We start from the raw sequence: 15,310 nt of genomic DNA, 5'->3' as shown, positions 1-15,310 counted from the left end.
GCTGGAAAAGTCAGTCAATTAGCAACCCCACAATTATCCGGACGACTGAGGGAAATAAACTAAAATATTGCCACCCACATGCTACTCACGCCGCTATACATCACATCAAACTGAAAGCTGAAAGAACATCATCGTAGACTTTTACAAAACATCATTATACAACATTTTGTTCAAGTCCATGTTTTTGATTGGTTGAGCAGTGTTATAAGAGTGCTGATATTTAGCACAACAGCACTGGGACTTTTACCTGTCTATATCACTCTGGTTATCTGTTCATGACATTTCAGACCAGAGTATGTGAACTTTTAGACTGTGTTTTTCTCTCTGACATGCAAAGCTTGGTTTATTTGGAACTACTTTCATTAGTAGAGAGGAACTAACTGGCCATTTTTTTTTAATGACTTCCAGTCAAAAGATTGGGGGGCTACTTTTATTCAGGGAGCAACTTTTTATTTAGAAAGGACATATTAAATTGAACAAAAGTGACCGTAAAGATATTAAAATTCAGTCATTAATTACTCATGTCGTTCCACACCCGTGAGACCTTCGTTCATCTTCAGAACACAAATTAAGATATTTTTGATGAAATCTGATGGCTCAGTGAGGCCTCTATTGCCAGCAAAGTCACTGAACCTTTCAAAATCCATAAAGGTCAAAACATATTTAAAACAGTTCATGTGAGTTTAGTGGTTCTACCTTAATATTATGAAGCGATGAGAATACTTTTTGTCTGCCAAAAAACAAAATAACGACTTTTCAACAATATCTAGTGATGGGCGATTTCAAAACACTGTTTCGAAGCTTTACAAATCTTTTGTTTCGAATCAGTGGTTCGGAGTGCCAAAGTCACGTGATTTCAGTAGACAAGGCTTCGTTTACGTGATCCAAACCACTGATTCGAAACAAAAGATTTGTAAAGCTTTGAAGCTTCATGAAGCAGTGTTTTGAAATCGTCCATCACTAGATATTGTTGAAAAGTCATTATTTTGTTTTTTTTGATGCACAAAAAGTATTCTCGTCGCTTTATAATATTAAGGTTGAACCACTGTAGTCGCAATGAACTGTTTGAAATATGTCTTTAGTAGCTTTATGGATCTTGAGAGGTTCAGTGACATTGCTGTCAATGGAGGCCTCACTGAACCAACAGATTTTATCAAAAATATCTTAATTTGTGTTCCGAAGATGAATGAAGGTCTCACGGGTGTGGAACAACATGAGGGTGAGTAATTAATGACATTATTTTCATTTTTGAGTGAACTAACCCTTTAAAAGTATTGCATTACAGTATTACATTACTGTCACACATCCACTGCAGGCAAGTATAAGTGAGCCCATGTGCAGTTTATTAACGTGAACATAAAAAAATACAAAATACTTGAATAATAGACTAGAAACATGAACATAAACGTGAACAAAACAAACTCACTAACAGGGAACAAAGCTAGACAAGTGACAATGGAAACATGAGGGCTATTTATACACATAAGGCTTGTTCAAGATGAACTACACTAGCCTGCCACGGGCTGGCGAGATCTGCCGGTTGCAGGCGGGGGAGGAGTACAGAGACGGCCGTCAGGTCGGACACTTCGTGCTTTCTTTAGTATGCTGAACTAACATCATTCATGGCAGACCACGCAATTTTTGTATCAAGGCTTTCGCAGCCAATTTTGAGCAGAGCCTGACATAGGCGGCTGGTCTCGTTTTACTCTTGCGGTACTTTGATGGCACATGTGATCATAAGGCGGCTGTAGCTCCAACCAAAGTCAGACAAATTTTTTAACCAGAATGCATTGCTTTTGTCAGGCGGCAGCTGATCTTTGCGGCTTCGCATGAAGTCGAACAAGCCTACAGACTAATGACTAAACAAGACACACCTGAAAACAATGAACCAATGAGAACATGACACATAGGCGAGGGAACCAATCAGATCAAGACACATGAACAGGGGAAGCACATGACAGGATCACATGAGGAACAAGGCAAACACATGACAAACAGGAAACATGACTACAAAATAAAAGACCTGAAAACATGAACATGAAAACATAAATGTGAACCAAAACCAAATGTAATAGTTACTCCTTAAAAAAGTAACTAATTGTGTTAGTTACTTTTAATAGAATGTAATTTGGTATGTTACTTTTGCAATACTTTTTTCTTATCTGGGCTGGGCTTGATTGTTTGTTTTTTAATAATAAAAAAAAGCTCTGTTTTGTGTTACTTATTTGGGGGGGGGGGGGGGGGTTACAAAAATATGAAGCAGCACAACTGCTTTTCAACATTGATAATCATGAATGTTTCTTGAGCAGCAAATCAGCATATAATAGGAAATAGGCTTGTTCAAGTTGCATCGGCGCCGCACAGACCGATCGGCGTATGACATCAAAGTACCGCAAGAGTGATTGGAAAGCATATGTACTCTCGCGGTACTCTGATGTCATACGCCGATCGGTCTGCGTAGCACCGATGCATCTTGAACAAGCCTATTTCTGAAGGATCATGTGACACTGAAGAGTGGAGTAATTATGCTTAAAATTCAGCTTTTTTTATCACAGGAATAAATTAAATTTTAAAATATATTAAAGTGGAATATATTAAAGTAATTTTTTTTTTAATATTTCGAAATATTACTGTTTTTACATTATTTTAGAGCTTATAAATGCAGTCATTGGCATAAGAATTTTCTTTCAAAAAATCTACCCCAAACTTTTGAATGGTAATTACTCTTCATTAATTGTTTTTATTTTTAATTATAAAGGCAATATCTCACAATCATATTGCAAGCTTTTTATTTCATACAAATGATTATTTATGACAATACTTCAGCTTTTCAAGCGTGTTTCAATCCAAATTAAGCTGGAAAACGTTTCACTTCTTCAGTAATTATATAAGAAGGTTTTAAGAAGTTACATTTAACTGACAATACTTCGAGAATCTGCAGCTCTACATAAGAATGGCTCAGATCCAAGTAACACTGCAGTAAGCAATACCTTAAATAGGCAGCAGAATTGTTCAGATTCACCAGAAGAAACCAATTCCCAGTACGCGTTGAATGACGCACCACACGAGACCTCCCATCCATCATCAGCATATAAAAAGCATTGCGGGGAGCGCGTACAAATCACTGCACCGAGAGCACAGAACCAGTCATTCTGGATGATACCAGCCAGGAGCATGGAGGTGAACACAACTGATAAAGCTCTTCTTTCAGTTGGTGGCACCGCGACGCTCTCCTGTTGCAGCTATCATTCCGAAGGCACCGCAACAGTTGATATGCATTTGCCGTGCGCATCGCATTGGAGACATCCAGAGCCAAAGGCACGAGTGGTGCGCTCCTCCAGTACTGGAAAGCGACCCTCGTCGTCTGAACGCAATCCACGGAGATCTCTGGACCCCTTCTCCGCTTCTCAGCTCCATAAAACAAAGTATATGAGATATGAGAGTAAACACGACGATCTGGTCAGCGTAAAACCCAGTCATTACAGGCGCATAGTTGTGCTCGGCGCGCCCCGGGTGGGAAAAACGGCGGTTATACGCCGTTTCCTCGGCGATGATGGATTTGAGGAACATTACGAGCCAACGACCGAAGACTTTCACAGCAAACTGTACCACATCCGAGGAGAGAGATACCAGCTTGATATCCTGGACGCGTCCAAAGAGAGAGACTTCCCTGCCAGACGAAGACTGTCTATTCTGACAGGTCAGTGTGTGCACCGTTTTTTTAATCGTTTAATAGTGTCCATGGTTTACAAAGTTCTAATTTATTGTGCTTTATGTCCTCAACAGGCGATATATTCCTGCTGGTGTTCAGCGTGACCGACAGAAAGTCTTTCACTGAGGTCTGCTCCTTACGCGAGGAGATTTTCACTGCCAAATCCAAGCTGGCCAAGTCCAAAGAAAACAGACAGCTTCCAATTATAATCTGTGGCAATAAAACTGACTTAAACTCCTCGAGAGCTGTGCAACACTCAGATATCAGCCAGTCTCTTGGGGAGGACAGTGTCTTTTTTGAGGTGTCTGCTAAAGACTCCACCAACCTGGAGGAGATGTTCGAAGCCCTGGCGGTGCTGGGAGGGCTCCCCACAGAAACCAGACCCTCTCTCCATCGAGACATCTCAATCCACACGTATCAAGCGCTCAGCAGCAGAAAGAGAAACAAAAGATCCATGAATGAGCCGTGTGGTGCGGTGCAACCGCTCGCGCGTAGACCGAGTTTCAGTAGCGATCTGAAGCGCGTGATGGGGCCGAGCACCCCTAAAAGATGTACACCTATTGAGAGGTGCCAAATACAGTAAAAGAGTAACGTTAGGGACTCTGTTTCAAACCCATGAATAATAATTATTCAGCTATGTAAGAATTATTAAATTCTACAAGTCCCTGGCTGGACCAGAGGACAGATTATAATGTATTTGTGAAATGTCTTTAAAACCCTGCTGGGAAATCAGGCTTAAGATGGTATAACTGGTCTAAACTGGTCATTAGCTGGGGTAAACTGGAAGGCCAGCAAAAAACCAACTACACTCTTAAAAATAAAGGTTCTTTAGGGTTCCATGTAGAACGTTTAAAATGGAATCTTTCACAAAATGTTCCTCACACTAAAAGAATGGTTCTTTTAAGAACAGTTCACTGATAAGGAACAAAAAAGGTTCCTTGCAGTGCAAAAAAATAAAATAAAAAAAAATGCTCTTTTGTAACTTTTTAAGAGTGAAAAAAAACGTGGTAACCTGCAATTACCTTAAATAGCATTTTCTACCAAAATTTAAACTATACAATGAGTTTTGCTGGTATACGTCAATGTGTTCATGTTGATTCAATGATGTTAATGATATTTTGACTTGATTAAAACCGTAGTTACCACTTTTTCAGTGCAGTTCATAACTAGTTTGGACCAGTTTCAAAACGCAGATACTAACGCATGTATTTTCCTATTAGGAAATGTTGTTATATAAGCGAGTATGCATGTGTATGTATGTATTTCTTTATATTGAGGGTATTTTACCTCACATTTGTTTCCATGTTTCTTATACTACTGACAATAATAAAAGACGCAGTGTCGCACTGTTTATTCTCAAAAATGAATACGAATCCATTACCTCATATGTGTTTCTACTTTGTCTTGTATAACAGACAACAATAAAATCGTGCTCAAGAAATACTGCGTCGTGTTTTCCTCAGTCACTGCAAACAACGTATCCGTTCTTTTCAGCCAATCGGGTGACAAACGAGAGAATACACGTCACCTAATTAACATTCATGAGCAACCCTGTACATATTTATAACGTGTCCCCGAGCTCACCTCACTTTTGCAGCAGTATCCACGCCTCTGCTTTAAGGTGAAACCTCACAATATATGTCCATTTATGGATGAACAACGGGAAGAAAGTTGTGGGTGGTGAAGAATTGCTCCTCATCGTCTGCAGTGGCTTGAGTCATCATCGTTGTGCTGGTGTGAAATTCTCTCACATTAGTAAGAAAACGCGCCAACGCACTCATATGTGTGAATCCCTGACAATACAATCACCCTTTGTATAATAGACATTACACAACACGATGCAGAAAGAAATAAAACCCCGTTCGACTCTGAATATTCATGAATGCAGTGATGAATATGCCAACAAAGAAACAGCAACCTACATTGACAATAAGACAAACAAGCATAGCTCTGACGTTTAACATTTATATTTGCATAATCATTTGTTTTGTAGCGTTACGCAGACGGCGCTCAGTACCATGGACAGCGGACTGCTAGTGTAAGTTATGAACAGCCTTGATGAAAGCAAAGCATTTTGCTACTATATATTATAATGTCTCAATTACATTGCTAACTTTTAAAATGACAACGAGCTGTCATATAAGGTGGAGTAAGAAAATATACACTAGTCAACATTTGAAGTGGATCAAAAAAGTTAATCAAAGTTGTCCTAAGAACCAAGTTGACCTAAGAAGAAGGTTTTAGGACAACTTTGATGAAAGGTTTTGATCCACTTCAAATGTTGACTACTGTATTTTAATTGTGCTTCTACATTAAATAAGTTCAGTAAATAGGGAGTAACATCATGAATAATTCATGATTCTTTGGTGACCTTCTCTCTGACTGAGCATGTGGGTGGATTGGAGAGGAGTAACTTCAAATGGCAGATGCAATAAGAAATCAGTCCTAAGCCAAATCGAATACCACTCAAGATAATAAAGCCCCCAGGATACAATCACATCAGATTTCATAGATCAGAGTAATCATCTTTCACAGATTCCTGAATTATATTTCAACATTTAAAGTGTAAAAAAGGCAGACAACCTCATATGAGTCAATACGAAATAATAAGTGTTCACAATAAAAAAAAAAAAAAATATATATATATATTTTTTTTAAATCTTGTTAAAGACACATGCCAGGTTATAGAAATGTACTCTGTGTAACATATTCATGTTGGTTTCATGTGGTTTTTGAAAAACCTTTATTACGTTTTCAGAAATGTTTCAGTCTGAAATGTTTCAAATGTCATGTAGTGTAACCATCATGTAAAAATAACATTCTCCTTACACATTGAATACATGAGTACACATCTTAATGATTATTTTTTAAGTTTTCAATAATGTAAAAAGTAATCCCCCTAAAATCAATATCTTTATCCCTTAAAACTCATCTTTGATAACCAGAATGACATATTTAAAAGGTTTTTTTTTTCCTGTGAAAATAATTTCTTCATGCCTTATAATAGCTTGAATATAAGTCTACTCTTGCTTCATTTAGTATACGCAGAACCATGAATATGTAAACGAGTCCCCGCCTCCACTTAATCACAGCAGCTTGGACTGCCTGATTCACTCTGTCAACTTTGCTGTAGTAAACGCTACACAATGGCAAGTGGAATATTGGCAGTTGGGAAATGGGAGCATTTAGCTTAAGTTCTACCCGGAAGACTCTAATGTACGTCATTGCTCATTATCTAACCAATCATTACACGTCACCTGAGTATATAAGTTCTGTTCCCACCCACTATCGTGTTCGCAGATACCATCGCCGACGTTCACCCCCATCCTACCCACCACCACCAAGTCGGTCCCTGTCCATACATCGGGGGTAGGCTCCGCCCCTGCCTTCATCTTCAGGCAGGATCTGCAAACGTCTGCTACCCTCTGGATTGTACTCTGGACGGGGCCTACACCAAAGAACTTTATCATTCTTTGATATTTACATTCATACTGTTCAATAAATTGTATTCAAACGTTTCTTTGCTTCCCGAGTCTTTCTGGTAGAACTGGTTCTATGTATCTGTTGTTGATTGGATTTTGAGATGTGTGCAGGGTTTAGGCAGTCTTGATTCAATTTAATAATTCCTAAATTCAAAGCAAAGGGAGATATTCTCTTTTAAAGAACTGAATTGTATAAGAACTACAACAAGGCTGGTAGGGAGTACAACGAGCTTTATCCAGGGTTAGTGACATCACTAACCCTAAAATTTACATAATCCCCGCCCTCGAGAACACTCAACAAAGGGGGTGAGGACATGTTGGGCTGCTTTAGAGAAGAGGAAGAGTTGTTGTAGTAGAGTTTTGTTACCATACCGTCATTTTATGTCGGACGTCTTCATAAACGAGGGTCAATTCAACGCTGGATTTGCGCAAAAGATTAACATGACGGCACATGCTAGTCGATGAGTTGAATAAACTCCACAGCAACTATATAAATTTATCAACTAACCATTCAGAAACGTCCAGTTTCATTCTAAAAGATGTAACTTCTTCCTGAGTCTCTCCATCAGTGTCGACTCCGGTTCGAACAATGTAAGGCTGAACACCGTTACTGACAATCCTCATTTTGGCTGCGTGAGATTCTCCAGTTTTGTTGTTGTTGAGGAACCGAAGTACGAGCTGTTAAAGCTCCTCCCTCTTCTGGAAAGTGGGCTGGGAGCAGCTGCTCATTTGCATTTAAAGGAACACACACAAAAATGGCGTGTTTTTGCTCACACCCAAATTGGAGCAAATTTGACAAGCTAATAAATGATCTGTGGGGTATTTTGAGCTGAAACTTCACAGACACATTCTGGGGACACCAGAGACTTATATTACATCTTGTAAAAGGGGAATTATTTAATTTAAAATATGAAACATATTTACGGAATAATTGTTTACAATGAAACATTTAGAAAATATAGAATTTAATATTTTTTCTTAAATATATAAAGATAATATCATCCTGTCTTTTACTTTATGTACCCCAAACCTCCTAAAATATTACATTGCATTTTCATTCAGAAATTAAAAACATGTTCACATTTAAGGTGCATTTAAGCCATTGCATGTATGCAATGCATTTTTAATGTCCTGTATTTGTGAATAAATTAATAGATAGGAAAATGTCATTGACCCGTTTTCCTTCTTCAAGAGTAAACACTTCTCCACATGGATGCATTTGTTTCATGTTTACCTTATTACCTATTATCTCTGTCTCATGTGTCTCTGATGTAAACGGTCATCTGTCTCTCTGAATGTCTGTGTTTCTGCTGCTGTTCTGCATCCTCCTGATACCCCTTGCTTTGGAAAAACATCTCTAATTCTAGCAGCATTGTGGGTAAGATGCTGTCCAGCAATGCTAATCCTTCCCAGGAACATCGCAAACCCCTAAAAAAATAAAGGTAAGCATCAGGAGGGGAATTGATGTGGAAATGTACCATCACTCTTGGGTTACTTAAAAAACAAAGTTTTTAAGCCATAAACATTACCTGTCATTAAGTATTAGAAGCCCCCCTGCTTGCAATTCCTGAATGTTTTCTGACATCCCAAATATTTGTTGGAGGTCAGCTTCTGGGCTGAATAACTCCCAGTGCTACACCATTTCATAAGCAAAAGAAAAAAAAAAATTGGATTGGTCAGTACAGCATTTTTTAGGAACATTACGGCTTTGTTTTTTACTGCATTATGTATAAATAATAAAAACAAACAAACAAAACATAATTGAAATGTGACCTGGATTTGTAAACCCTAAGTTGTGTTAAGAAGTGGTCCATTATACCTGCTGGGTGATTCCTTCATTCATCCTCAGACCCATGACCAAAGCCTCCTCCAGCCTGCAGATACAATTACTTCTGATTCAATAACTTCTAATTACTATCTGATTCAATAACTCAGCGACAGACTGTGCAATTGTTGTGTGTGGACTACATGCCAGATACACTTACAGGCCACGGTGGTCAAGCTGTATTCGACGGCGTGTCCCGTGACCATGATGCTGAACCTCCCGTATCCAAACATCTGGTTCTAAAGTCTGGGTTCGTGCTTCCCTCTGAGCTCCTCCCACAGCACGCGGCACAAAGCGCCCATGAGCCCCTAACAGATAACAAAGAAATCTTACTTGTGCGTTAAAGAATGTTGAGTGTTTTTGTAAGATTAGTGCATCATAGTTTGTACATTAATGTTCAAAAGTTTGGGGTTGGTAATTTATTTTTATTTTTTTTGGAAAATCATCATTTATGATAATTTATTTGTCATTTAATTGATCAAAAATACAGTAAAAACAGTGATATTGTGAAATATTATTACATTTTAAAATAACAGTTTTCCATTTGAACATATGTTAAAATATATTTAAAATATAATTTTCAGCTTCATTACTACAGTCTTCAGTGTCACATGAACCTTCAGAAATCATTTTAATATGATGATTTGATGCTCATGAAACATTTCTGATTATGGTCACATTTTAGGTTCCAAATCTCACTATTCACTATTAACTACGACTTTTACCGCAATAAACTCCTAATTACTGCTTATTAATAGTTAGTAGGGTAGTTGTTAATTTAGGTATTGGGTAGGATTAAGGGATGTAGAATTTGGTTATGCTGAATAAGGTATTAATATGAGCTTTATAAGTACTTATAAACAACCAATATCCTAGTAATATGCATGCTAAAAACCAACTAATTAATAGTGAGAATTGGACCCTAAACTAAAGGGCTACCCTGATTATCAATGTGGAAAACCATTGTGCTGCTATATATTTTTATATATTCTTGCTAACCCCTAATGTTTGAAGAGTAGTATATGTGCATGAATGTACCTGGGCCTACACCGATGTACTGATGTCCCCTCCAGTACCCGATATTGTGTTCACTGACAGCGTTCTACAATGAGCACATAATCAATAAACCATGATCACATTTCAAACAATTATATAATGTAGCATTCATTCATTTGGGAGGCAATTTATCTAAAGCGACTTGCAGTGGATTACATTTTATTTGTGGGAACCAAACACATGACTTGGTGTTGCTAGTGCTACTTCTTATTTTGATACTTTTTACAGCTTATAAGTATTAGAATATAAGAAATTATAACTTACATTTTTGGCAAAGTTGGACACCTCATACTGGCAAAACCCAGCCTTCTCCAAGTCTCTGCGTGCCGACTGGTACATGACAGCAGTGACATCGTCACCAGGCATGCTGTGCTCCCCGCTTTCAACCTGTTTAAAAAGTTGGGTACCCCTTTCCAAAGTCAGCTGATACAGTGAAACGTGATCATCACAAACCGGCAGCAATTTCTCCAGCTCGCTCTCCCATGACTTTACACTTTGGCCTGGAAGAGCAAACATGACATCCACTGACACTCGTCCCGGGCAGAGCGTCCTGGCCTCTGACACTGTCTGGAGAGCATGCTGGGAATTGTGATCTCTCCCTAGTATCCTCAGGTGATCGTCATTCAGTGACTGTGGAAAATAGCATTAGATCTATGGAGACTTTGAGCTACATAACATCTGACAGATTGTGGAGATGTGTGCATGCAGCGCACCTGAATTCCTATAGAAAACCGGTTAACTCCTGCTAACATGAAGTCCTTCAGACTAGCTTTTCCAGCAGGTGTAGGATTCACTTCCAGGGTGACCTCTGCATCATCTGAGAGATGGGCGTTTTTGGAAACTGTCTCCAAGACAGCAGCGATTGTGGAGGGCTGAGCCAAGCTAGGTGTTCCTCCTCCAAAAAACACTGAGCTGATCCTAGGGAACAGTACAGCACAAATTAAAGATTTAGTTCACCCAGAAATTAAAATTCAGTCCTTATTTACTCACCCTCAAGTTGTTCTAAACCCATGTTTCTTTCATCTGTTGAGCACAAAAGAAGATATTTTGAAGAATATGGGTAACCATACAGTTCTAGTCCCCACTGACTTCTATAGTATGGAGGAAAAAACATACTATGGAAGTCAATGGGGTCCATCAAATGTTTGGTTTCAGACATTCTTCAAAATATTTTCTTCTGTGTTCAACAGAAGAAAGAAACTCATACAGTTTTAAAACAATTTAAAGGATTAGTTCACTTTCAAACTAAAATTTCCTGATAATTTACTCACCCCCATGTCATCCAAGATGTTCATGTCTTTCTTTCGTCAGTTTTTGATGAAAACATTCCAGGATTTTTCTCCTTATAGTGGACTTCAATGGCCTCCAAACGATTGAAGGTCAAAATTACAGTTTTAGTGCAGCTTCAAAGGGCTTTAAATGATACCAGACAAGAAATAAGGGTCTTATCTAGAGAAACCATTGCTCATTTTCTAAAAAAAAAAAAAAAAAAAAATTACATAAGTTTTAACAATAAATGCTCATCTTGAACTAGCTCTCTTCTTCTTCTCTATTTGAATTCCAGCAGTGTAGACACTGCTAAGTGTATTACTGCCCTCCACAGGTCAAAGTTTGAACTAGTTGTTATATACTTGCTCTAGAATATTGTATATGACAATTTAGTTCAAACTTTGACCTGTGGAGGGCAGTAATACACTTAGCAGTGTCTACACTGCTGGAATTCAAATAGAGAAGAAGAAGAGAGCTAGTTCAAGATGAGCATTTATGATTAAAACAAAACAAAACAAAAAAATACATTTTATATAAGAAAATGAGCAATGGTTTCTCTAGATAAGACCCTTATTTCTCGTCTGGGATCGCTGTAAACTGTAATTTTGACCTTCAACCGTTTGGAGGCCATTGAAGTCCACTATAAGGAGAATAATCCTGGAATGTTTTCATCAAAAACCTTAATTTCGTTTGGACTGAAGAAAGAAAGACATGAACATCTTGGATGACATGGGGATGAGTAAATGATCAGGAAATTTTAATTTGAAAGCGAACTAATCCTTTAAGGGTGAGAAAATGCGGACTGAATTCTTATTTTTGGGTGAACTATCCCTTTAATGGGTCACAAAAACACTAAAGTTCAGCTAATTGCATTTAATTTAAATGTAAACTATAATACATTTTAATATAATTGCAAATAACATGAAATTGTGTCCGAAAACATGACATTTAGTTCACACGTATATTCTTTTAAAAGTAAATCTTTACTTTTTCAGTAGTGGAATCTCTAATAAACTGACCGGGAGACTTGACTGAGTTGCAGTAAGGTTTGCGTCTCTTTCTGCAGACATTCTGTCATGACCGCGTGGTTTTGACTCCAAGGAATATACTTGTTGAAGTTGCAGTAAGAGCATCTTTTTAGGCAATATGGCCACTGCAGAAAAGGAGAAATACAGATATAATAGGCTACATTTCCCTTCTATACATTTGCCAGTGACTGGCTTTAACACTCAGATTTTGACATTCACTCACATGGACATAAAGTGACGCTTCATCTGCGTGAGGAGGCAGCCTGTGAGTAGCGATAGATCTCAGCGGAACAGAACCGACCGCCGTGCCCAAACACTGCAGAGCCTGATGTTGTTTGAGTAATGCTCGTCTCGACATACTGTACTAGTCAAGTTATGCTCTCATGTATGGTGCTGCTTCTGCCATGGTTTCTGCACGGCGCTATTTCCCTGCAACAACCCACATTGCGTCACAAAGCTCTTCTTCAGGCTTTTGTTTGTTTTGTTTTGTTTATATAGGCCTATATATATATATATATATATATATATATATATATATATATATATATATATATATATATATATATATATGTGTGTGTGTGTTTGTTTTGTGTTATAAAATTCGAATGTTAATAAAAAAAAAATAATAATTAGTATGCACTGTAGTATAGGGTGTTCATATATTTATATTATAGTCATATAGTTTGTCATCTGTAATAAAACAAAAATGTAAAATTAAAAAAGAAAAGTTTAAAAAGTGCACACCACAAACGGATTAAAAAAAAAAAAAAACAGCTAAACGCAAGATGGCGTGGTTTCTTTTTTACAGTCTGTTTCAACATCATCCACTATAGTTATTTGCATCATTTTGGCAGAAAGGGCAGCATTTAAAGAAAAAAAAAAAAAAAAAAAAAATAAGACCACATTAAAAAAATAATATATTGTTTTGTGATATCTAGGCCTTCTGTAGTTTCCTTTGTTTAAACAAACAAAAAAATATGCCTTCACCCACAATGTCTACTTTATTTATTTATTTATTTATTTATTTATTCATGCATTCATTCACTCATTCATTCATTGTTGTTATTATTTATTATTACTTTTATTGTATTTATTATTATTATTCATTTTCAATGTTATTAAATCCACTTTTACATCTATTTGTACCTTTAAGAATTATTTAATAAGCTGTACATTCGTCTCTTAGCCATGGTCAGTTATGTTCAGAGGATATTTAGATCAATACACAATGATAGTAGGTCATATGAAAGATAAAGGAACACAACCTCTAGTGTCAGACATACCCCAATATTATAATCTTTTAACGGACAGGCAATTAATCAACCACAGACAGGACTACAACAAAACCAAGAACTAGGACTAGAAACAAAACCAAAAATTGTTTTTACATGTAGCTTTGTATAATTACTCTGGCATAGTATTGGTGTAAATAATTTATATACCAACTGTTAAATCAAATATGTGACTTGCTTATTGTTTGTGTTCATGTTTGTTAACCATATTTTGGTACTGTTTTGAAAACATTTTTGTTGTTCAAAAGGGACAGGACAATTAATGTTTAAATCTATAAGAGACATGCATTTCATGCAATACAGTATATCCTAGAAACACACAAAAACCAGCATAAATCATATATAAACAAATGTTTTGTCAGTCAGAACTGTGATTTATATGCCATATTAGCTTGTGCAGTTAAAATCGAAGTCATATGTTTGTGTGGGGTGGGGTGGGGTGTTTGGGCAAGTGCATGAGTGAAATCAATTCCCTGTGTCTCCAGGCCATATTCCATCCAGTATTAGAGCTTGTCCATTATCAACAGAGATGAGGGTTGAGATGAGAAAACTAATGTAATGTGGCATCTGACTAATATTATTTTTAATACTGAGAAAGAAGCTCTTCACATCAATAACAACAAAAACATACGGACAACAACAATAAAACAAAGAAGCCTTTGGAAACATGCCTAAAAGAGCAGGTAAGTTTGAAATTACTTCACAACATGATGCAGCTAAATTTTTGAAGAAGTATATATATATATATATATATATATATATATATATAGAGAGAGAGAGAGAGAGAGAGAGAGAGAGCACAATATATAATATTAATTAAATAAAATGTCATAAATGTATTTAAACAGTGTTCATTTTCATGGCTGTTTCTTAATGCACTTAAGTACACTTTTAAAAAACTGTAAAAAAAAAAAAAAAAGGTTAAATCATTCTTTGTTTTGATGTTGACTAACTTACTAACACATGAAAAGTACTTGATTATAATTTTAACTGTTTTATTTGATATTATATTTGAAGATAATATATTTTAAATTTACTAATTTGCAACTTAATATTTATGTATAATTACAAATATATTTAAATACATGACAAAATGTTCAATATAAATTACATTAAAGTATATTTTACATGCAATTATGTGTCTGAAACATTAAATAATTAATCATTTTCATTTTTTACTCATCCTCATATTGTTCCAAACCTGAATTATTTTCTTTCTTCTATGGAGCACAAAAGGAGATATTTTATGCTGCTCCACACCTCCAAAAGCTTCAAATAGGACAAGTAAAAGCCCCATAAAAGTAGCCCATTATGAGCTATATTCTGAGTCTTCTGAAGTTATATAAATAAATTTTGATTTATTAGTAAAATAATCACAGAAATGTACAGATAATATTCCCCTCAACTGTAGCTCTCAAATGTCATAATGCATATTTGAACTGGTGTGTTGTGTCCTGTTATTGCCAAGCATTTTAAATCAAGCCTGGCATGAGGCTTTCTATTTTTTAATCTGGCTCTGGGGGTGTCAGGAGTTGCAGTAGGTATATAAATCCAAAACTACATAAAATACACAGAGGATGATGATTAACAGAATGGAGAACAGGTGAAGATTAATCAAAAACCATAGTAACAACGAAAACTCAGGC

The 15,310-nt window shown here is 36.6% G+C and overlaps 2 protein-coding genes across 2 annotated transcripts; one reads left to right on the top strand and one right to left on the bottom strand.

Moving 5' to 3' along the window:
- The first annotated feature begins 2,731 nt into the window (after positions 1-2,731).
- rasd2 (RASD family member 2) lies at positions 2,732-5,153 on the top strand. The gene is made up of 2 exons (XM_048174328.1): positions 2,732-3,700; positions 3,787-5,153. Exons 1-2 carry the CDS (start codon positions 3,157-3,159, stop codon positions 4,293-4,295), a joined length of 1,053 nt encoding a protein of 350 aa, XP_048030285.1. The 5' UTR covers positions 2,732-3,156; the 3' UTR covers positions 4,296-5,153.
- Positions 5,154-8,027: 2,874 nt separating this feature from the next.
- Positions 8,028-12,813, bottom strand: rsad1 (radical S-adenosyl methionine domain containing 1). Its single transcript, XM_048174200.1, has 9 exons — positions 12,596-12,813; positions 12,364-12,497; positions 10,789-10,993; positions 10,340-10,705; positions 10,058-10,121; positions 9,180-9,327; positions 9,014-9,068; positions 8,724-8,827; positions 8,028-8,622 (listed from the first exon to the last, which is right to left on the bottom strand). The coding sequence occupies exons 1-9, from the start codon at positions 12,728-12,730 to the stop codon at positions 8,451-8,453; spliced, it is 1,383 nt and encodes a 460-aa protein (XP_048030157.1). The 5' UTR covers positions 12,731-12,813; the 3' UTR covers positions 8,028-8,450.
- Positions 12,814-15,310: the final 2,497 nt, after the last annotated feature.

Source organism: Megalobrama amblycephala, linkage group LG1 (genome assembly GCF_018812025.1).
Source record: "Megalobrama amblycephala isolate DHTTF-2021 linkage group LG1, ASM1881202v1, whole genome shotgun sequence".
NCBI classification, from domain to species: Eukaryota; Metazoa; Chordata; class Actinopteri; order Cypriniformes; family Xenocyprididae; genus Megalobrama; species Megalobrama amblycephala.
The sequence above is the reverse complement of the archived record's forward strand: the minus strand, read 5'-3'. Positions and strand labels throughout refer to the sequence as shown.